Here is a 23920-nt window from a genome sequence, read left to right as displayed (position 1 = left end):
TGCAGTAGTTGCAGCACATGGGCTTAGTAGGCTTAGTTCCTTCAAGGCATGTGGGATCTTCTCCGGAACAAGGATCAAAACCGTTAACTCCTGCACTGGCAGGCAGATTCTTAACCACTGAGCCACCAGGGAAGCCCTAATATTTTAATTTTTTATTAGTGGTATGATAATTTTGAGTTGTTTTATGGAAAGGGCTTTAAATTTTGCACTTGTGCTAAAACTCATTCTCTAATTTCTTTTTCTCTCTCTTACACAGTAAACACCCCAAGTTTGCAATTCCACTGTAGCCTGCCATTTTCCCTTCATCTATTTAAGAAAAGTATTTAACACTGTCACTTTCTTCCCATTTACTTCTTAATCTACTGTAATATGGCTTCCACCTCAACCACTCAGTTAAACTATTCTTACCAGTAACCTGAAATATCTTACAGTGCCAGAAACTAAAGAAGTGTTCAAAATATGGTGCTGGTAAACACAGCTTAGGAACCAACTTGAAGGAGCTCTAAATGGTCAAAGCTGGAAAAATTTGAATGACAAATAATCATGTTATCAGATTATAACCCATAGAATAAAATAAGTCTATACCAGTCCATGAGTCTATGCAGGTATAAATAATTGAATAAGTGAATGACTGAATGAATAGATAAAGAGAAGAAGCAATGTTTGTTTGTAGTAGAATTCCAGTTGAAAATGTGGAAGGAGTGATGGAAATAAATGTTTTCCATTAGGCAAAAAACCACAGTAATAATAATTGTTAAAGGCAGGAGTCATCAGTGTTAGCTAAAATAACTAGGCAAATACTTATGAGAGGCAAGATATTTGCATAGTCTGATAAGATACTTAATAATTATAAAAGGAGAAATTTATGATAGTCACGGCAGACATTACTTTAACCAAGGGATCAAAGGTAACAGTACCAGTTATAAGACATACTGTCATCCCAGTGAAGCCTGATACGGTGATGCAGTGAGGTGGGCACAACATCACATTACAGCAGTAACAATAGTATCTGACCTTTCTGAGTATTTGTGTGCCAGATGCCACACTAAGCACTTTACTAGCATTACAATAGCCCTAGAAGATAGACACTATTATTATTTCCATTTTACAGATGATGAAACTGGGACCCAGGGCTGGCTGAGTCCAAAGCGCTTTGCTTTAATCACAACATTATGCTGAGAACAGCTTTTAGTGTCATTAGTAATTTATGGACTGATGAATTCAGTATATTTAATGTTGTCAGTAAGGAACTTGATGAAATTTTATGATTTAATGTGTTTAAGATATAATTTTGTTTGAAAACAAAAAGACGAAGTTTTGACAATGTGGCATTGAAAAAGCAACACAAACTAATGTAAAATAGGTTAAATATGATTTGTTTTTATATCATGTATAACCTTTTTTTAAACAAAAAAGTTTTCATGAAATATTTGATATTTTTATTGAAACCACTTAGCAACCCTAAATGTAAAAATCTGGTCCTATTACTTCTCTGTATGTAATCGGTTACTCATTCCCTATTTCAGTTTAGCATAAACCCCAGATATTTTAGCATAACTTACAACACTTGATAATCTGACCCATTACCGTTCTGTCTCAATTGCTTATCATTTTTCCACATGCATTGTTTTCTTGTCATGCCAAACTACTTGTTATTCCCAGAATATAACTGTTTAAATTTCTTTATTATATATAACATTTCATGTGTACACAAAATCAGAGTATCTGTCACTCAGCTACAACAGCCATCAGTTTATAGGCAGTTTTTCATCTAGATGACCCTAGGGCTATCATACCCACCCCCTCCAGCAACTGTCTTGAAACACACCTCAATGATATTGTGTCATCTGTAAATATTTCAGTTTATATACCTAGAAGACAAAGGTTTTTGCTTTAAAACACAACTTTAAAATTAGTTTCACACAATAACTATTTATTCCTTCATAATAAAATATCCAAAGTTAAAGTGCCCTAGTATTAACAAATATAGTCTTACACACTTTCTCAGGTCTGTATCAAGACAAGAGCCACACATTGCATTCAGTTGATATGAATTTTGAGTGTCTCTTTTCTTTTCTTTTTTTTAAATTTTGGCATTACATTTAGTCTTAAGTCTCTTGATCTGTGGTTATACTTTGCGTCTTATAGTTTCTTTGTAAAAAAACTGAGCCATCTGTCTTTAAAGATTCCCACTTTCTGGATTTTGCTGAGTACATTCCCATGGTATGCTCTGACATGTTTTCTCTCTGTATTTCCTGTCACATAATAATAAATTTTTATTTAAAAAAATAACTTTTCATGAATATCTACTATTTGTTTGAACTACTATGTGGATGATTAAAATAAATGAAAAAGAATAGTATTACCTTATCAATGTAAAATCCAGGACTTATGACAAAAAAAAAAAAGAGAATGTCATCAGTAGGTAAAAGTGGAAACCTGGATACTAGCACAAGTCGCAAGAATAAGCCTTTTAATTTGTGAACTTGGGAGTTCACAGATGAAAAGAAAACAAAATAAAATAATTGCCTCACATCTATCAAAAACTCTGAAAACAAATCTATGGGTAAAACTCAGAAGACTTTGACATAATAATTTGGATCAATTTTTCCTGCTTTTTTTTTCTCATTAACAGTAAGCCTTTATTGGTACCTTGTGGAAATAATGTTATGTAATGAATGCAGAAGAAGTTACCACTAATGTTTGATACATATTATTAAAATTAACTATAAATTTATTGTTTTTAGAGTTTAGTTTAATATGAATACTTAAGGAAATAATTATATAATTCATCCTAAAATAAAAATATTAAAACTAGCATCCTGGCTTACTATAAACAGTTTAACAAAACCAAAATGCCTTCTAAGTTAGGTTTATAATATCAAATTGCTCTCAGATATTTACTTTACATTTATTTATTTAAAAAAATTTTTTTATTTGACTGTGCTGAGACATATAAAGGATCTTAGTTCCCCTACCAGGAATCGAACCTACACCCGCTGCAGTAGAAGCTCTGAGTCTTAACCACTGGACCACCAGGGAAGTCCCTTTGCTTTCCTTTTGATGGCAGAGCTTTTAACTCTTCTCTTTTGACTTCCGTGTCAACACTCGTGATACTCACCTTACCATTTTTGTAGTTTTCTTTTTGTTTTTCTTCTTTTGACTCCTCTTCATCTCCAGCTATTCAGAACTTTATGTTTTGGGCTGCACTACTGGTTCTCTTCTTTTATTCTGTATTGTCTCTTGGCAGTAAAACTCAGTCTTGCTCAAGTTTCATTATCTCTGTTCTGTTGTATATTCTCTTCCATTGGAAGCTCTGTTCACCGTATCCCCAAAGTCTGAAACCTGAGAGTCCTCTCTTCTGAGAAAAGTTAGAAGGTTTTTAGCTATAATACAGTTTAAATATGTTGTTGAAAATTCCTCATTTTGTGTTTTATTATTACCAAAGAATTATATCAGTTTTGTTAGAGATACTTTCTTCCTTTGTATTGTTGTAAAAATGTGTGAAATAGAACTTTAATTTTTTTATGTTTTTCCCTAAGAAAAGACCCTGTGGGCAATAGTAGATGTATGGTAGTCATGTGACCATTCTCACCTTCTTTTTGAAGATTTTTGATTTCCATTCATGTCTACACACTGGTGATTCAAGTTTTTAACTGTTTGTATGCAACTAAAATATTTGAAGTGGATGAATTGAGAATGGGCCAGTATGTGGGAAAATCATTCCACCAAGAGGAAAAAGAATTGAGTTCCCACTCAGGTTTTAACGTCTCTAACTCCTTACCCAAATCTCTTGGCTGCTTTCATGAAAGAAAAGAGGAGTAACTGTGGTATTAAAACTTTCTAATTTTTAAGAGGTAGCATTCCTAAAGGCTGGGTACCACTCTTTTTCATTCTATTCTACTTCAGTTTTTTAGTACTAGTCTGGACCCACTAATTTATATCGTGACTTGTTATTAGGTCATGCTCCATGGTTTGAAAAACACTTATATCATAAATCCTTGAGTTTCTCCAACATTGAAATTTGACATCCAGGGTCTTACGTATATTCTTCCAATTGCTATCAAAATAATTGATATGTCATATATATCAAATCTTTATGATTTGCTGTGACTTGTTGTTCTTATAAATATTTGTATTTTATGTATTTTTTTTCATTTAGCATACTCAATCCTTGGGGAGGAAGACCTTTGCCTTTATTTTTTGTAAGTTATATTTTGAAACTGTGACAAACCTACAGAGAAATCACAAATGAAATACAAAAAAAAAAATCTGTTACTTTGTAAAGAATTGGAGAGTGCACTGCAAACCTGATGTTCTATCACCCCCAAAGACTTGATATATTTCCTATTTAATAATAAATATTTGGGTTTCCTGGTGGCTCAGATGGTAAAGAGTCTGCCTGAAATGCAGGAGACCGGAGTTTGATCTCTGGGTTGGGAAAATCACCTGGAGAAGAGAATGGCTATCCACTCCAGTTTTCTTGCTTGGAGAATCCCATGGACAGAAGAGCCTGGCGGGCTACAGTCCATGGGGTTGCAAAGAGTTGGACACGACTGAGCAATTAACACACAATAAGTATTAATAAATATTATTGATAATAAATATTATACAGATAATATTTTCTTATATAACTGTAACCATAATGAGTGGGAAATTAGTACAGCAGGAGCTGTTGGGACTGAGAGAAAGATAACAGCACAATTAAGCAGATTGGACAGAATTTGTTGAATGCTTATGTGAGGGAAAAAGAAAAATTGTAACATTGAGAAAAGTTATTATTAACTACCCTTTGGTATATTTGTATAAATTGGGAAATTGCCTACATTAAAAATGATTAGTTACTTAACACTTCAGCGTTGATGTTCCATGAGAATATAGTTTTAAAGTATAGTTTTAAATATATTTATATACTTATAAATATATAATATAGTTTTAAAATCACTAGTAAAGTAATTCTCCAAGCCAGGATTCAGCAATACGTGAACCATGAACTTCCAGATGTTCAGGCTGGTTTTAGAAAAGGCAGAGGAACCAGAGATCAAATTGCCAACATCCACTGGATCATGAAAAAAGCAAGAGAGTTCCAAAAAAAACACCTATTTCTGCTTTATTGACTATGCCAAAGCCTTTGACTGTGTGGATCACAATAAACTGTGGAAAATTCTGAAAGAGATGAGAATACCAGATCACCTGACCTGCCTCTTGAGAAACCGATATGCAGATCAGGAAGCAACAGTTAGAACTGGACATGGAACAACAAACTGGTTCCAAATAGGAAAAGGAGTACGTCAAGGCTGTATATTGTCACCCTGCTTATTTAACTTCTATGCAGATTACATCATGAGAAACACTGGGCTGGAAGAAGCACAAGCTGGAATCAAGATTGCCGGGAGAAATATCAATAACCTCACATATGCAGATGACACCACCCTTTTGGCAGAAAGTGAAGAAGAACTAAAGAGCCTCTTGATGAAAGTGAAAGTGGAGAGTGAAAAGTTGGCTTAAAGCTCAACATTCAGAAAACGAAGATCATGGCATCTGGTCCCATCACTTCATGGGAACTAGATGGGGAAACAGTGGAAACAGTGTCAGACTTTATTTTGGGGGGGCTCCAAAATCACTGCAGATAGTGACTGCAGCCATGAAATTAAAAGATGCTTACTACTTGGAAGGAAAGTTATGACCAACCTAGACAGCATATTAAAAAGCAGAGACATTACTTTGTCAACAAAGGTTGATCTAGTCAAGGCTATGGTTTTTCCTGTGGTCATGTATGGATGTGAGAGTTGGACTGTGAAGAAAGCTGAGTGCCAAAGAATTGATGCTTTTGAACTGTGGTGTTGGAGAAGAGTCTTGAGAGTCCCTTGGACTGCAAGGAGATCCAACCAGTCCATCCTAAAGGAGATCAGTCCTGAGTGTTCATTGGAAGGACTGATGTTGAAGCTGAAACTCCAATACTTTGGCCACCTGATGCAAAGAGCTGACTCATTTGAAAAGACCCTGATACTGGGAAAGATTGAGGGCAGGAGGAGAAGGGGATGACAGAGGATAAGATGTTTGGATGGCATCACCAACTCAATGGACATGAGTTTGGATAAACTCTGGGAGTTGCTGACAGACAGGGAGGCCTGGCGTGCTGCGGTTCATAGGGTTGCAAAGAGTCGGACATGACTGACTGAACTGAACTGAATAGTAGACGGAATGTTTGATTATAAATATTTGATTGTCTACTGTTAAGATTCATCGTTAAATGGGATTTTGAATGGAGTAATAGAATCTATTGAGAAGCTTTGTAGAAGAAGTGAGATATTTTGTAAATCACCCTCTGTTCTGTGAATAGTGTCAGTGAGTTAAGATATTGAAAGAAAATGGCAAAAAAATCTATATTTTATATTCCAACCCTTACTTCTTTCTGAGGATCTAGTCCCAAATTTCCAATTACTCAAACTTTCCATTTCAAGCTCAGTGTGAAAAGAATTAAATCATGTACCCATATGCACCCTTTCTCAACTAGATTTCCTGTTTCTTTTATCTTCTCCTGTGCTAGTACTTGGTCTAGAAAACAAGTATTGACTCTTCCTGCTTGTCAGCCATACCCACCCATGTATAGTTTATTTCTGCATCTTGGAAAGAGGACTGGAAAAAACTGAACTTGTTTCTTGCTTCATTACTAGTATCTCTGCAATTTTGAGAAAGTCATTTACTTTCTTTTGTATTCAAGTTAATCTCTATAACTTAGGGTATTTGAACCAGTCTCTGTAATATATTGGTATTTGAACCAATCCATGTAACTTACAATACAAATACAAAACTTACTTGTATTATACAGTGGTTAAGAGCATGGTTTCCATTATAAGGCTTTCTGCCTCCTCATCCCTGCTCCGTCTTTCAGTAACCGTGTGGTTTCAGGTGAGTTATTTCTCTGTGCCTTAGTGCGTGCTTGCTGGGTCACTTTAGTCATGTCTGACTCTCTGCAGCCTTATGGACGGTAGCCCGCCAGGCTCCTCTGTCCATGAGATTCTCCAGGCAAGAATACTGGAGTGGGTTGCCATGCCCTCCTCCAGGGGATCTTCCCAATCCAGGGATCCAACTTGTGTCTCTTACATCTCCTGAATTGGCAGGCAAGTTCTTTACCACTAGCGCCACCTAGGAAGCCTCTATGCCTTAGTATCCTTGGCTATAAAATGAGGATATATCTCACAGAGTATTTTTTGTTTTTTCATTTTTATTGGAGTATAGTTAGTTTACAATGTTGCATTAGTTTCAGGTGTACAGCAAATATTATACATATATTTATATATATATATCCAGTTTTTTTAAAGATTCTTTTCCCATATAGGCCATTACAGAGAATTGAGTCAAGTTCCCTGTACTATACAGCAGGTTCTTATTAGTTTACTTCCTTCATATGTAGTAGTGTGTATATGAGGCTCCCCAGGTGGCTCAGTGGTAAAGAATCCGCCTACCAAGCAGGAGATGCGGGTTTGATCCCTGGGTCAGGAATCTGCCCTGGAAAAGAAAATGGTGACCCACTGCAGTATTCTTGCCTGACCCTGGTGGGCTACAGTCCATGGGGTTGCAAAAAGTCAGACAGGACTTAGTGACTAAGCAGCCGCAGTGGAGTGTGTATATGTCAATTTCAGTCTCCCATTTATTCCTCCCTCCCATCCCCTGGTAACCATACATTTGTTTTAACATGTACTCTACTTCTGCTTTGTAAATAAGTTCACTTGTACCCTTTTTTAAGATCACAATAAGCAATCTCATGATATTTATCTTTCTGTGTCTGACTTTCTTCACTGAGTATCACAGTCTCTTGGTGCATCTGTGTTGCTGCAGATGGCATTATTTTGTTCTTTTTTATGGCTAATACTCCATTGTATATTTGTAGCACATCTTCTTTATCCATTTCTTTGTTGATGTACATTTAGGTTTCTTCTGTGTCCTGGCTATTGTAAATAGTGTTGCAGTGAACATTGGAGTGCATGCATCTCTTTGAATTTTGGTCTTCTTCTAGGGTTGTTTTTAAGATTAACTGAGTTACTGTACTGTAGATCCTGGAACAGTGTAGGGTTAGAGACTCACTGAAAGATCCAATTATACTTTATAGTCAGTTTTCCCTTTATGTGATTCCTCCATATCTGTGGTTCCACATCCTTGGATGAAACCAGTGGTGGATTATGTAACACTGTAGTATTTATTGGAAAAAATCTGTATATAAGTGGACCCAGGCAGTTTAAATCCACATTGTTCATGTGTATGTCATATTAGGCATAGTGCCTAGAACATAGTAAGGATGAAATGTGTTAGCTCTTATTATTATTTTAAAAAATTATTTGTGCCCCTAAGTCTCTCATTTTGAAATACTACTGTAAGAATCTCTCCCATTTGCTACTCCTCTCCATTATCACTATTACCCTATTATTCAGGATTGAATTGATTATTACATGTAAAATGCTTAGAATAGTGCCTGTCACCTAATAAGCATTTGGTGTTAGCCATTATTATTGGTTATTATATTATGATTTTTACATAGATGACCTCTCAGGTTACTAAGATCCTTTTCTTGCCATTAATGATCCTATGCCTTTAATATCCTTTCCTGCTCTTTACTTTAGTCTTTCTAGGATACTATTCATATAATGTAGCTACATTTCGGGAGCTTTGATGCCTAAAAGGAAAAAAAAAAACAACTAAAAACAGGTTATTTGATGCAGATGTCAGATGATCTGCCAAGACCAGTTGAAAAAATGGCATTAATGAAAGAGGTAAATGTGAATTTTGAAACAGTGAAAATTTTGTTTTAGGTATTTCATTCTACTAAAATAGTCTCAATATTTTATAGGAGAAAAATGGTATTAATTATCAAATTCAGGAGGACTTGCTACTTATTTATTTTTAGCAATGGACCAAAACTCAAATTGTTATATGAAAAACTCAACAGTTTAGTTGAAACAGAATGTGGAGAGTAAAGGTCAGGAATGTTTTAGGAGTTTTTTGAGGTTAGGAAAATAAATTAATGTATGAATTCAGGTTTAAGTAAGAGAAAGTTTTAAGTAGGATTATTCTTTATAGACAGATCTTATGTGTTCATTTCAAAATCTTAAGCTTCTTTTTAGAATTTAAATGAAAATAGCTTCAGTTCTCTGTTTTAAAAATAACATTGTTAGCTTTTTGTTAGGAGAATAATGAGAGACCTTATCTAATTTCTTAAAGAGAAGTGACTTATTATGTGTTCATTTGCATGACCTCCTCTTTAACCCTTCACTCCTCTTCAGCTGTGTTTATGCTTTAAATATTTTAGAGTATCAATGGAGAAAAGTATTTTTCTCTGGTAAAAATTGCATTGGACTTTATTTTTTTAATGATGATAGCTACATAAAGCCACTTTACTACTGTTTTCGTTTTCAAATAATTTTTTGAAATCAAGTTTTTACGTATATTTTTTAAAAACTTTACTACAGGAAATGGTAGAGTGAGAGTTAAATATGTTACATGGAGGGAAGAACAGTCCATTGGGGGTTAAATTGCAGAGTCTAATGGAATAATAACTGGTAGCACCATCTGCTGGCCTACTTCCGCAGAAGGAGTCAGTATTTTTAACGACATCTCTAATATTCATGCTGATGCATTTTGATGCTTTGTGCATTCATTTCTTTCTGTGCTTTGTTGGAATCTGGCTATCTGCTTACAGCTATTGAGGAAACTCAGCTTTTTAGGAGGGGTTTACGCCTTTTTCATATCTAATTAGGATGAACAGTGGATATAAACTTGCCAAGGCAGAAATGTGTTGATAAATCACAGTGTGTATTTGTGGAGGGTTGTGCATCTCTTGGTTGCAGCTTGCTAAATAGGCCATTTAGGAATCTTCTTTCAATGCTTTTTTCTTGAGCACTGCCTGGGGTGGTGAAAAAGCAGAGGGCAAGCCTTTGTCTGACGCCAAAAATGTCTTCAGTGAAGAGGCCAAGAGGAAGGGTAAGTGAAAGCCTGAATGAGTGGGAGGAGGAGGGGTTCTTTGGGCTAAAAGGCTAATGGGATTGAATAACCTTCCTTATTACTGGCTGCTGCTGCGGGAGTCGTACTGCATCGCCATCTTGAGCTTGTTGCTGTTTTCTCGCGTCTTGGTTATTTGTTATAGCCTGTAGGCCTTAAGGTGGCATTTTAGTGAGTGATTCTAAACCCTCCTTCCTTTCTCAGTGCTGTAGCACTGCTATGAAACCTTTGATGAGGCAGGTATAGAAAAGATATCCAGTGAAGCACACTGGAATCAGCATGAAAATGTGTTTGGAAATTCCTGGTGGTTTTTTCCCTGGCTGTAGTCAGAGGCATGTTTACGGGTAAGAATGTAACAAAACTGTGATCTAAGAATATGTGGATGTATGTGTGTTTGAAGAGGATATTATTTTTAAAATGCTGTTGATTTGCTTCCTGTGATATTGCTAAAATATTAATAATTTTAACGTAAAACTATAAATTTGTTTTTTTCCAGAATTGCTTGAGCAAAATACTATGATATAGAAAGAGAAAAAAATCCTCATTTAACTCTTTCACAGAAGGACTAAAACTTTCTCTAATTTTTAGTATGGTTTTGTCTGTTTACTAACTAGCTATATTGCTGCATAGACTGCACATTAAAATGATTTAAATGGTTTCAGGTTCTAGTTCCAGTTTCTTGTAAAGCAGAAAGGCTTTGTTTTTCTAAAAATCATAATAAACTATGGGGAGTAGTCATTCTAAATGAAAATTGATATTTTAAATTTGTTAATAATTTTCAGAGTTCTGGAATGAAGAGGAAAGAAGATACTTATTCCAAATGCCCAGAATATTTATATGACTTAATTTGGATTAGCTGTATTTATAGGACAAAATTTGAATCAGCTAATTAAGAATGCTATGAAAATATCAGTGAATCTATATTACCCTTCTTTAATCTTCATTTTTAAAAGCAATAGTTCGGCTTTTTATTTTATACCTAGACTAATATCTAAATCAGCAAAGTGTTTGAATTTTAAACTGTAACACACATATTTGCTTATGTATTTTACTTCTTTAAGCTTAATTCTAAAGTTTTGGTTGTGTGTATTAATTGTTTAAATGTACTTTTATATATTGTGTAAAAATTATTTTGATTTCTCTAGCCTCCATCTTCCAAGAAGAGTGATGGTTCTGGGACATACACTAAGTTGCAGAATACCCAGGTGAGGATCATGTCCGAGAAGAAGCAGAGAAAAAAGGTGGAATCAGAAAGCAAGCAAGAAAAGGCTAATCGTATAATATCGGAGGCCATAGCAAAAGCGAAGGAGCGAGGGGAACGCAATATTCCACGAGTAATGAGCCCTGAAAACTTTCCTAGTGCTTCACTTGAAGGAAAAGAGGAAAAGAAAGGAAGAAGGATGAAATCCAAGCCAAAGGACAAAGAGAGCAAAAAAACAAAAACTTGTTCTAAGTTAAAAGAGAAGACAAAAATTGGGTGAGTTGGTTAAGAATTAAATCTTCTTCCTTTGAAGTTTTTGTAAAAGCACAGTCTGTCTAATCTTTTACTTTTGATTTGCGTGTGATGTGTTTACTCTCACTTTGGAGTTTTAAGTTGTGTACCTCATTGCCTTTTTGAATGAACTAGGTATTAATAATATTCCAGAATTTTACTAAATTTACTGATACGTGAACATACCTTTTTGTTAGTAAAAAGAATTTAGAATAGGAAAATATTTTATATATAAAACAGAAAAAGAAAAAAAAATCCACATTGCTGTGCCAGTTCCAAATTTACTTTATTTAAAATTTAAAAGCGCCTTGAAATACTTTATAATTATAGATTTATTTCTCTCTTAGTTGTACTTCACTGAGTACTTTATAGTTTGGAAACATGAAATATAATATTTTCTCATAAACCCACAACTTTGAAATAATGGAATGGCAATGAAACTAAGACCATTTAAATCAACAATAAGCAGCTCTCAATTCTTACACTTACTTTTTTATAGTCTTTCTGATTTACTTTATGTAATAAAGAGGCCAGGTGAGGATTAATGCTCCAAGAGAATTATAAGGATAAAGAATTGCTTTTGGAGGGTACATTAATCCTAGGTGTTTTTTATTTGACTACTTATTTTCAAAAAAGAAAACGTAATAACTATTATTTGTTTTATGTATATGTTTATTTTATGTATGCAAGGGATGCAAGGGTAAAACTAATCTAAGGCCAACAGAGTTTAGATTTGTTTTTATGGGAATATTTGGTTAGTTTTGAAGGCTTTATATGAAATTTTAATAAAGTATTTAAATTTCTTTTGTCCACATAAAAGAGTACACAATAAAGGAGAAATTTCATTATTATTAAAATCTTCATTTGCTTAAGAAATTATTTATATATTATATAGATATTCAGAACTAAATTTTATAACAGTTTATTCATAGCATTTTAAATGCAACCATCAAACTAAGTTATATCATTAGGTCATGAAGTCTTTCAGTCCAAATCTTTAAATAATATGGGCTCTCTTGTTATAATAGAGAAATAATTAATATTATTGATTTTATATTTTATTTGCAGATAGCTAACATGAAATTTGAAGTTTAGATTTTTGTTCCTTTTATGTTTAAAGGTTTTGGTATGAAAGTATCTTATTTCAATATTTTGTCTAGTTTTAATTTAGGAAACCCCTTATATAATCCTTTAATGTATTAAAAGTTACTGTGATTAAAATTTTCCAGTTTTAACTTGTACAGGGATATGGACAAAGTAGTAGCACTATTTGAAAGGATATTTAAAATAATCATAAGAGGAAACCTTAGAGAACCTTCAAGAGTTACAGTAAGTTTAAATGGGGGGATGGGAGGATAACTAGAGGGAAGGAAAAGATAACAGAGGTGAACCTGGTTCAAGAAAAAAACAATATATAAAGGGAAATTAGAAATAATAAATTATAATAGAAAAACATGGATTTTTTTCAAAGTGTAGATTAATATGGTAGGGGATAGTAATATATTAGTCTGTGATATTTGTATTTTTGTTAGAAATAGATTAGTAACGATAAATTATTTTAATACTGCACAGCATGATCAATTTAGTACTTGTTTTTTAGAGATAGCATTTGTGAGAAGAGGTCAGAATTATATTGGAAAGATATTTCCATGGTCAGGTATTGAGTAAGCGGTAGAAAAATCACTTGCTGAAAGTGGGTGAGGAATTTATAAGTTGCAGACAAGTAGAACTGAAGCTTGCCCATATATTATTGAGTATTGGGAGTGCAACAGTTTTTTGATCATCTTTATTAGACAACCAAAGATTACTTTCATGTTGGAAGAAAAAGCGTGGATGGAAATGAAATTCATATACAACCTGGAGTTCTGTATTGGTCACTTGAAATATTTCATTACTGTGCTTTCCAGTTAGCCCACTACATTGTATTATTTTGAATTTGCTGAGTTTTTTGTTTTTTGTGAAGAACCAACCATCCTTTAAATAGTTAAGTTTATTTGCATCATTTTAGTAGTATTTCATGATATATTAAATATTTTTTTGTAAAGGTTTTGTTTTTCTTCGTTTTAAAAGAATCGAACTTTTGCTAGTATCAGGTGATTTATATCAGATAAAATTAAAGGGAGTGTGTGCTGCAACTTAACCATGAGCATTAATGAATGCTCATTAATGAAACATAAATTTCAAAAATAACTAAATTTGTAAACAATAAGTTATGATTATAGTCAGAGTTGTTCATTTAATGCACATATGTGATATCATATAATCTAGGAATTATTATATACTAAGACTAATCTGAAGAAGACCAATACTGCCTCTCCTTGCGTGAAACCTTTGTATTTTTCCTCTCACTTTCATAGATTAATCTTTTTAAATACGAGGAATAGAGTTTCCTTTTCAGAGACTTTGATATAGTGTCATTTAATCTTTACAGCAATTCTGAGTTAGACTGGGCATGCAGTATGATAATGAGGTTAAGTGCTTTGACTTTGGAACCAGGTTTACTTATTCACATTCCCCCTTTATCACTTATAAAGCAGTGTGACCCTGGACAAATACTTAACCTCTCCAAGTTTTAGTTTACTCATACATAAAATGAGGATAATGGTAGTGCTTGCCTTATAGTGTTATATTGAGGGTGAAATGATTTAATGACATTTAAAGCATATAGAACAATACCTGTAAATAACGTTAGCCATTATTTTCTGAAAACATAAATAGCATTTAGCTATTTAAGGAAAAACCCAAGGCCAGGAGCTATGCCTCTTATTTGGAACTTAAGTTCTCACCTATCTGCCTAGGTTCTCTTTCTATTAAGGCTCTTTTCCTGAATAAGATGAGTTTAAAAATCAAGCAGACAATATGAAAACAGAAACAGTTGCTAAAACTGATAAGAAGGAGAGTAGTTTAACTTACTAATATTTTTTTCTTATTTGTATGCCTCTGTTTATCAGATTAGCTAGAGTGGCATTTAGGACAGGTGAATTTTGTTTTGACACATGCTTGGAGTTTGAAAGGAATTACATCGTTATATGGAAGGGATGGTGTGAGTTAAAATGGAAATGGCAGGTGTAAAATGAAGAGTGAGGTATAGGACTTTCTCTGCTTTGACATTTTTCATGATCTTGGCAGTCAGGTTATAACAAGCCACCTTTCAAATAGAAGAGTGGGTATTTCTTTAGTGATCTTTGCTACATAATAGAGGCTCCATGAATGGAAAGGAATGAATTTTATGAAAAGAATGAATGAATTGAAGATTAAATTTTAAATGATGCCAAATGGTTGCATTTGGTTTGTTAAAATCAGAAATGGCAAGCTAATCCTTCACTAAGTCACAGGGACAAAATCTAATGGTTTAGTAGTGATAAAGTAAATTCTAAAATAAATTCATTCTAAGACTTCTAGTAGAATTTTCTTATAGCTTGCTTTTAGATTTGATTGAAGCATTTTTAGGTTTATTATGTTTTATAGCTTTGACATTTAAACTGTTTCCATGTTGTCAATTATAATTTACTTCTTTGCTTTAGATGATCAGACTGACAAGTAGAATGCTTTTTACACTTAAAAATGTTCTTATAGCCCTGTAAATTATATCAGTAGAGGTAAAACCTTCACAATTAAAGGTTAAAAAAAACTATTTTGTATTACTCATAATTATTCTTTCTGTTGTTACGAGTGGCAGTTAACAAGTGCTCGGAGTAGCTTTTCTCTTTAGTTAAAGCAGAAAACATCTAAATTAGGAAATATTTATCAAAGCAAGTTGGAATTAAGGGTGTCATGTTATAAAGAAAAACAGTAAAACATTTAATTAGATTTGGAAATTACATTGTGCCCTTCTTTGCGATTGTCATTCTGAGGGTCCAAGAAGGGATAAGCAAAATAACATTTATTAATTACCTATTATGCATATACATATATATGTATGTTTGTATTTTTAAACAAAACAAACATGTAAGTATATCCATATGTGTGTCTAGAGAGAGAGACACATTTAAATAATAATATAAGGGGAAAATCATGAACAAAATCCGAGGGGAAAATAAGAGGAATCAGCAGAAATTGGGAATTATCACTTTATATTGCATGTTAGTGAAATAACAAATGAGAGCCTTCCCTGGAGGTCCAGTGGTTAATACTCCACCCTTCTACTGCCAAGGGCTAGGTGTTCATGCCTGCTCAGTCAGCTACATCACATGTCACAGGAAGTAATAACTGAGACCCTGATTGCAAACATTCAGAGTAGGAGGAATTTAGTGTGTGTTCGGATAAAATATAGATGTATTAATTAAATGTTTCTCAGTATATGATTAAGAAAGCACTTTCAAAAATGTGTGGTATAAATTTATTATGTATTTTTAATTGTTAATCATGCCATTAGTAGACTGTATAAGTTCTATAATTTTTAAATGCTAAGAAGATAAAATGTTTTATTGATTTGACTATTTCTAAACTTAAGTTCAATGAAAATCTGAAATATTCATCTGCAGAAAGAATTAATGTATACTTTATATATTATGAATTTAAGATTTACAAGTCCATTTTTAATATATATATCTTTATATAAGATGTATTATAAGGTTTATCACTAGCAAATAGTGTGTGATTATTTCATTTAATCTAAAATGTCATTGATTATGACACACTTATTATTTTTTTTATTTTATGTGTCAGAAAAAATATATTAACAGTTAAAACTATGGCATACCTTTGATTATTAGGTGAATCTTGATTTCATAGATGTTAATATGTAGGGGAAAGGTGTACTTTAGAGGCACTATAGTATTTGATTTTAATTTTCCTATTTTGTCAGTATTTTTAAGCATAAATGTTTTTTAAAAGAAAGGAAGTAAATTTTTTAAAGAATAAAGATTAAACTATGCTGATAAATATACTGACTATGATTAGCTAATACTTGGACCTTAGTGACTATTTATATGAAACAACGCAGTGAAATAAACATTTTGAAAAACTTGATGCCCAGTCTTAAACTGGAAGTGATTATTTGTTTTATTTAGTATTATTTTTTGTCCATGCCACATCATGTACTGGATCTTAGTTCCCGGCCAGGGATCAAACTCATGCCCCCTACAGTGGAGGTGCAGAGTCCTAACTACTCAACTTCCAGGGAATTCCCTAAACAGGAAGTAATTTATAATCCACGTTATTAAAAACCTCGAATACAGTCCTCCTTTCATAAATTTAAAGATTAACTAAAAACCATTTTAAAACTTGATTGTTTTTTTCCAAGTAAGTTTAAGCTAGAGTCTTGAGTTGAACTTTAAACTGGAATAATTTCATCAAGTTAAATATGTTTCTTCTTAAAAAAAATACACATGTATATATCTGATGATTTTAAAAATAGCCCCAGTGCCTGCAACTGGGCTTACAAAGAAAAGAAAATTAAATGTAAAATAGTAGTTTTACTTGTTTCCTCTATGTTTGATGAATTGGATGCATTAATTACAACAAATGGACTAAATTGGATAAGATTCATTGTTTGTCCAATTATTGCAATGAGAGGCTCTACAGGGGGCAATTACAGATTGACACCATGTAGAATGTAGCTTGTTACACAGCTTCTGCTAATAACACGTGGGCAGGATTTAGATGAGTGCACAAATTACATCTGAAAATCAAATATAACTGTCAAGTATATAAACACTGAGGTTTTCTAGTATGTGTTTCAAATGAATTAACATTTCAGATTTATACTTAGTTTGAAATTGCCCTTTGCTGTCTGAAAACAAGCTATGTTTTGATACTTAGTTCTTTTACATGCCTGGATACTTGTTGCTGCAGTTTGCTAACATTAATAACAGATCCTTTTAATGTTTTAAAAATCAAAACTTGCTTAAAGTCTTTATTATCATTATAGTCTGTATTACTTTGTTGCTTTACTTTGTGACATTTCTAAAAAGCAGACTATCAATTTATTTGAAAATTGTACCTATAATGACATTTTATTTTAGAATTAACATAGTAAACTTTCTGTAATTCATCATGGAGGAATGGAATGATCTTTAGTAATTGGATATTTTACTTAACTGATTTTATCTTTTTTCTTCTGCTTTTGGATCATCTGATTTCCTTCAGATAACATTTACGGCTATCAGTTGTCATTGTACAGGCAATAGATATCCCTGGTTGTTCAGAAATCAAAGTTTCTCTATTTAGTGGGACTGATGACCGCCTCACCTATATATGAACTTTTCTCAGGGTCAGCTGAGGTATTATAGACAAAAGCACTTTGAAATTTTAAGTATTCTATAAGTATAGAATAGTTTTATTATGCTGAATATTTGTTCCTGGAGTTTTCTTCACTAATTATTTTGAGCCTGTGGTTCTGAAACCTGGTGGAAATTCTTACTAAGTCTGATGAGGGATCCCACTTACTAGATCAGAATTCTGGAATTGGAACCTACAAATCTGGAGTTTTGTTTTGTTAGTTTTTATTTTGAACTAATCTCACACTTGTGAAAATAGGTTAAGGTTCCCTTAGGCTCTTCACCCAGCTTCCTCAGATGTTAATAATATTTAACTGAAGCACAATGATCAAAATCAGGAAGTAAACACTTAACACAATCCTGTTAACTGAGTTACAGCTCAGTGCAAATTGTGTCAGTTCCATTTTTTTGGCCAGGATCCAGTTAAGGATTTTATATTTCATTTTGTTGTCTTATCTCCTCATACTCCTCCATTTTAGAATGATTCTTCAGTCTTTGACATTTTCCTCTTTGTAGCTACTGGGCAGTTATTTCGTACTGCTCAGTTGCTAAGTTGTGTCCGTCTCTTTGCAACCCCATGGGCTGTAGCCTGCCAGGCTTCTCCATGGCATTTTCCAGGCAAGAACACTGGAGTGGGTTGCCATTCCTCCTCCAGGGGGTCTTCCTGACCCAGGGATTGAACCTGTGTCTCCCGCGTTTCCTGCACTGGCAGGCAGATTCTTCACCACTGAGCCACCTGGGAAGCCCTTTATTTTGCAGAGTGTCTCTCAATTTGGAATTTTTATTGTTAACGAACAAGCTTCTAATGAAACCTGACTCACATGTTTAGGAATACTGATCAAAACTAACCAAATGTTTGTTCTTTGTAATATCCCTTATATACCATTTTAGAATGTTTATTTAACTGATATGACTTCATTATTTCTAAGAACCAATGTTCTATGTAAGTAACCATAGGATATTTGTGTGTGTACATATATATAAACTGTATATTTTATATAAAAAATATATTTTTTAAACTCAAAATTATGTCAGTAAAGAATGACTTCAAGTTTTAGAATAAACCTTTTTTCTACAGAAGAAATGTAGCTTTTTTGAACAGAATGGCCATGTGTGTAAGTATTTGGACCTCAGAAGTTTAGTAGGAAACTATTGTATTTGAAATATTTCTTGCAAAGTTAGAATTTGAAAAATACTTTTGCATGGGTTAATGATAGTTAATTAGTTTATGAATTAAGATTTATTCCAGGCCTGTACAATAATATCGGAAGAAAATGCAGAATATAAGAAAAATAAATTTTGAAGTTATTTTTGTTTGTAAGTACATTTTTCAAATAATGTAATGAAGGTTTACCTTAGGTATTATCAGCTTAGTTCAGTCGCTCAGTCATGTTCGACCCTTTGCGACACCATGGACTGCAGCACACCAGGCCTCCCTGTCTGTCACCAGCTCCTGGAGTTTACTCAGACTCATGTCCATTGAGTCGGTGATGCCATCCAACCATCTCATCCTCTGTTGTCCCCCTCTCCTCCCGCCTTCAATCTTTCCTGGCATCAGAGTCTCTTCAAATGAGTCAGTTCGCATCAGGTGGCCAAAGTATAGGAGTTTCAGCTTCAGCATCAGTCCTTCCAATGAATATTCACGACTGATTTCCTTTGGGTTGGACTGGTTTGATCTACTTGCAGTCCAAGGGACTCTCAAGAGTCTTCTCCAACACCACAGTTCAAAAGCATCAATTCTTTGGCACTCAGCTTTCTTTATAGTCCAACTCTCACATCCATACGCGACTACTGGAACATAGCCTTGACTAGATGGACCTTTGTTGGCAAAGGAGTGTCTCTGCTTTTTAATATAAGGTATTAAAACACTTATATCTAATTTATCCACCTCCACCAAAAAGAGTGAGTGTTCAAGACTAATTTGGTAGCACTTAGTATTTTTTTTAGCACTTAGTATTTAGTTAATGTTTATTTATAAAAATATTATTTAAGCAGCTTAGTTCAGTGTCCTTAGAGTGAAACTTATTTACTTTATCTACTAGAAAGGCAAAGTACAATCTCTTCATAGTCATAAATATAAAGTTTTAAATCTCTCTGCTCCTGATTTCATTAAAGTTTTTATTGAGTGGGATTTGAGTCTTTAAGCAGCAATATAGATACCATATCAGATTATATATTTCACATACAGAATTTATTTAGCATACCAAACACTAATAAAATGCCTTTTTAAACACTGTACGGAAGGGTATTTATGGGCCTTGATCTGCATTTCATGGGAAGTCATTATTAACAGCTTTCCTGCCGCTAGTGTTGTCCTCATCTACAAACCAGTCTAAATTATGTTTGAGTTTGGCGATGGAGAGCAGATAAGGGAGTGCATGAAAACTGTATTTCTATGAATCATTTTTAGTTTGAGTTATCCCTTACCTTGCCATTGAAGATCACCTGTCCAAGTGCCTTAGGTTATGTTAAATAATCAGAAGTAACACAAAGGTTACTCTCAGAAGGAGTTTGTTACTTGAAGAGAAAAGCATGACAGGAGACTTCTGGGAAACCAGTGTCTTGTTTCCTGATCTAGGAGCTGGTTATACATTTATGTTCAATTTGAGAAAACTCACTGTGCTATATACTCTCTTGATATGTGCACTTCTCTGAATTTACATTATATTGTAGTATTAGTACACTTTTTAAGGGGAACTGAGGGATTGCATTTGGGACCATTTTGAGATTTTAATATCTGTGGGATATCCATGTGGATAAGGGACTGGCAAAAAAAAAACTGAATCCTGCTGAAAAATGGATTACTTCTTTAAAGTAAAGAAGAGCCAAAGAAGTTTAGTGAGAACCAGAAGAATGATGTGTCATGAATCTGAGGGTGGAGACAAGGAAAAACTGGTTATGTGTTAGTAGAGAAAATTTTTTTAAATCTGTCGGATTTAGCATTACAAGGGTCATTGGTGGCCTTAAACATTAGGAGGTCAGTCTTTAGAGTGAGGCATATTTAATTTCTATCTCAGTTCTTACTATCGATATGACTTTAAACAAGTAATTTAATTTCTCTGAGCCTCAGTTTCCTCTTCTTGTATAATTTGCCTCTCAGAACTATATGAACACACAGTTAGAGAATGCATATAAAGTCAGCAGAGGTTGACTCAGTAAACATTGAGTAAATGGAAGCTATGAATATGGAAAGTTGTTTTAAGAGTTTTGATTATAGTGGATTGACGAGTGAAAGGAACAGTATAAGTGACTCGAGAGCTGTGGATAAGGAGGGAAGAACAAGATGATGTGGTAACTAATAGTAGATATTACCTCAAGGGAGATTTTTATTTTAGGAGAGAAACCAGAGTAAAGGAAGAGGGACTGGAATTTAGAGAGATGACCTGTGTAAACAGAGGGGATAGAGTATGACTGTGGGTAGTTCCTTAATGTTGTGTCAGAGTATCCTTTTATACTTTCTCTGATTTCCTGGTTTCAGTGTAAACTGTATGTTTACTGTATGTCATTTATTTCACATACTCAGAAAAGTACAAGTGAGATAACCAAGTAAAAATTACCATTATCATGTTGAAAGTGGTGATCAAACCAATATGAGAATACCCTGGGAATTAATCATTCTAGAATTTTTCCTCACCTCATATCTCATTATCCAATCAATAACCAAGTCTATTGTTTCTGCTTCCAAAATGAAAAATTATGTATCTTTCTTGACTTCTTCATCCACCCTACCATGGTCCTGTATTTCATTCTTCATTTCTCACCTGAATTGGCAGCCTTATTGCTGGTTTCCCTCATTTACATTTCATTTCCTTCTAGTTGCATTATTTCCTTGTTTAAAATTATTTTCCCCCCAATTTTATTGAGATGTAATTGACATATCACAGTGTATTTGTTTATGGTGTACAATACAATGATTTGATGTGTGTATATATTGTGAAACTGTTACCACAATAAGTTCATTAACATCTGTCACCTCACATAGTTATATATATTTTTTCTTGTGATAAGAACTTTTAAGGTTTACTCTCTCAGTGACTGTCAAATATCTAACTCAATATTATTATCTATAGTCACCAGGCTGTACATTACATCCCTAGAATTTGTTTAAAATTCTTACGTCTTCCGTTTGCTTTACTGTTTCTCATCCATTCAAAATATCTCCATGCCATTTGTTGTCAGTGGTGAGCAAGACAGATTTCTTTTCAATTTCTGCCCTATGGAGCTTAAAGATGGCCTTAAACTAAAACATTAACTCCTTGTGTATAAGACAGGGTCTTCTATGACCTTGACCCAGCTCTTCCTGTAGTATACTTTGCGTGGTCCTAGCAATTCATGGGGTTGCAAAGAGTCAGACACGACTGAGCAACTGAATTGAACTGAACATGCTCTATTGTTGCATATTCTCACATATCCTATGGTATCCCCTTGTCTGGAATGTACCCGGTTGGGCTCCCTTTCATTTTTCAGTTCGCTGTCTCAAACATTGTCTTTTCTGTAAAGCCTTCTTTACTCTTCAGTAAATATAAACATTTCTTCCTTTGTCTTCACGTTACATCTTGTTCTAACTTCCTCTTTATTTTAGCTGAGATCATATTCTAACAATGATATGTAAAGTTAGGAACCTTATCGACTTTACCTTCAAATCCTAGAACCCAGGAAAGTGCCTGGCATGTCACAGTTAGATGTAGTTGAGGAACTACAGTTAGATGTAGTTCCCCATTAGTTGAGGAACTACTATGTGTTAAAAGCTGTGCTCAGACATACATTATCCCACTTAATTCTCAACAAAAATATGGCTCCAGATACTGCAGTATCCCTGTTTTACAGGCAAGGACACTATCAAGTAATTTCCCCAGTGTCACACAAGACAGTTAGTAAATGGTGACATCAGGCTTTTATATGTTTGAAATTATGATTTCAAAGTAGGTGCTTTTAACCTTCAAGTTTTCCCACATTAGTAAATAACTATTGAAAAAAATTTTGATATATTTCTAATATATCATGCCTGAATATAATTGGGAAGCTTTCTATGTTTGGAATATAGATATCTAAAATAGAACTTTCCTAATAGTGATCATGTCATCTCATCTCTTGAACTAGATAAGAAAATGTGGGCTGTACTTATGTATTTCCATCTTTTATCAGGAAACAAACATAGAAAACACATTTTCATTTTAGACATTTACATTCAGTATGTGTTAATGTACATATATATGTGTATATATTAGAGACAGGTAAATGTATGCATACTGTAGAAATATAAAAATTCTTACTCTTTAGAAAGATAGATTGTAGCTAAGAAAAGCCTTAAGTGAAATAATCAAAGAACAATTAATTGTTTAAGTAAGGGGGAAACTGCTATAGTGTAGAAACAAGTGGAGACTTGAAGAATAGGTGGGATTCAAAGAAATTAAGTGGAATTTGAAATAAAAAGAAGTAGAAGGAAAAAGAATCCCTCATTGCAAATCTATCCAAGATAATAAAATAAATGAATTATGTTAATTATTAAATAATTAAATCACCTGACATTTTTCTCATGAAAAATAATCGTGAGCCTAAAGAAACAGAGATAGAATTTAACTATATTTCTAAGCTTGAAATATGTTAACTGTATTATTGGTTTCTATTTGTTCCATTGGAATAGAGTTTATCATTTGAAAATATCATTTTTTATTTCATGATAAATAGCATCTTTGAAAGTTGAACATTCAAGGGATAAAAAACAGAAGAAAGTTGATCATTGAGATCTTACTTTGACCAAAAATGGAGAAATTCAAAGAGATCTTAGTGTTTACTCTTTTTCTCTTAAAACAGCAAACTCATTATTACATTGGGTAAGAAACAAAAGAGAAAGAATGAGTCTTCAGATGAAATATCTGATGCAGAGCAGATGACACAGCATGCATTCAAAGAGGAAGACTCTCAAGTGAGTATAAAATTTTTTTCTGAGAAATGAAGCACTGGCAGATTTAGATAGCATAATATTGTTTTATGGATATTTATACTGTAGTTTAGTGGTAAAAGTACATTTTATTTTCATAGAAATTATATGACAAAACATTATTACAGTATGGTCCTACAGTGTTAGACCTGGGAGGAAACTTAGACATCTTCTTCAAACCCTCTCAGTTTTCAGATAATGAGACTGAAGCCCAAGAGAGTTTAAGTAACAATCCAAAGACCCTGGTGGCTTTTAGCATGGCAAGTATCT

At 33.5% G+C, this 23920-nt stretch overlaps 1 protein-coding gene across 10 annotated transcripts in view; it reads left to right on the top strand.

Annotated features, from left to right (window-relative positions):
- The window catches only part of CHD9 (chromodomain helicase DNA binding protein 9), a 219269-nt gene that overhangs the window by 118884 nt on the left and 76465 nt on the right, over positions 1–23920 (top strand). For 7 of the 10 annotated variants that reach the window (XM_040253575.1, XM_040253580.1, XM_040253582.1 and 4 more), the window contains exons 3-4: positions 11142–11473; positions 23524–23635. In XM_040253575.1, the coding sequence (XP_040109509.1) occupies positions 11142–11473; positions 23524–23635 (444 nt within the window). Of the gene's footprint in view, positions 1–9895; positions 9979–10001; positions 10341–11141; positions 11474–23523; positions 23636–23920 lie in introns of those variants that run through there. The other 3 variants (XM_040253584.1, XM_040253583.1, XM_040253585.1) reach the window with 2 other exon arrangements.

The sequence above is a fragment of the Oryx dammah genome, unplaced genomic scaffold (assembly GCF_014754425.2).
Source record: "Oryx dammah isolate SB20612 unplaced genomic scaffold, SCBI_Odam_1.1 HiC_scaffold_13, whole genome shotgun sequence".
Lineage (NCBI taxonomy): Eukaryota > Metazoa > Chordata > Mammalia > Artiodactyla > Bovidae > Oryx > Oryx dammah.
This window is presented reverse-complemented; position numbering and strand designations above follow the sequence as displayed.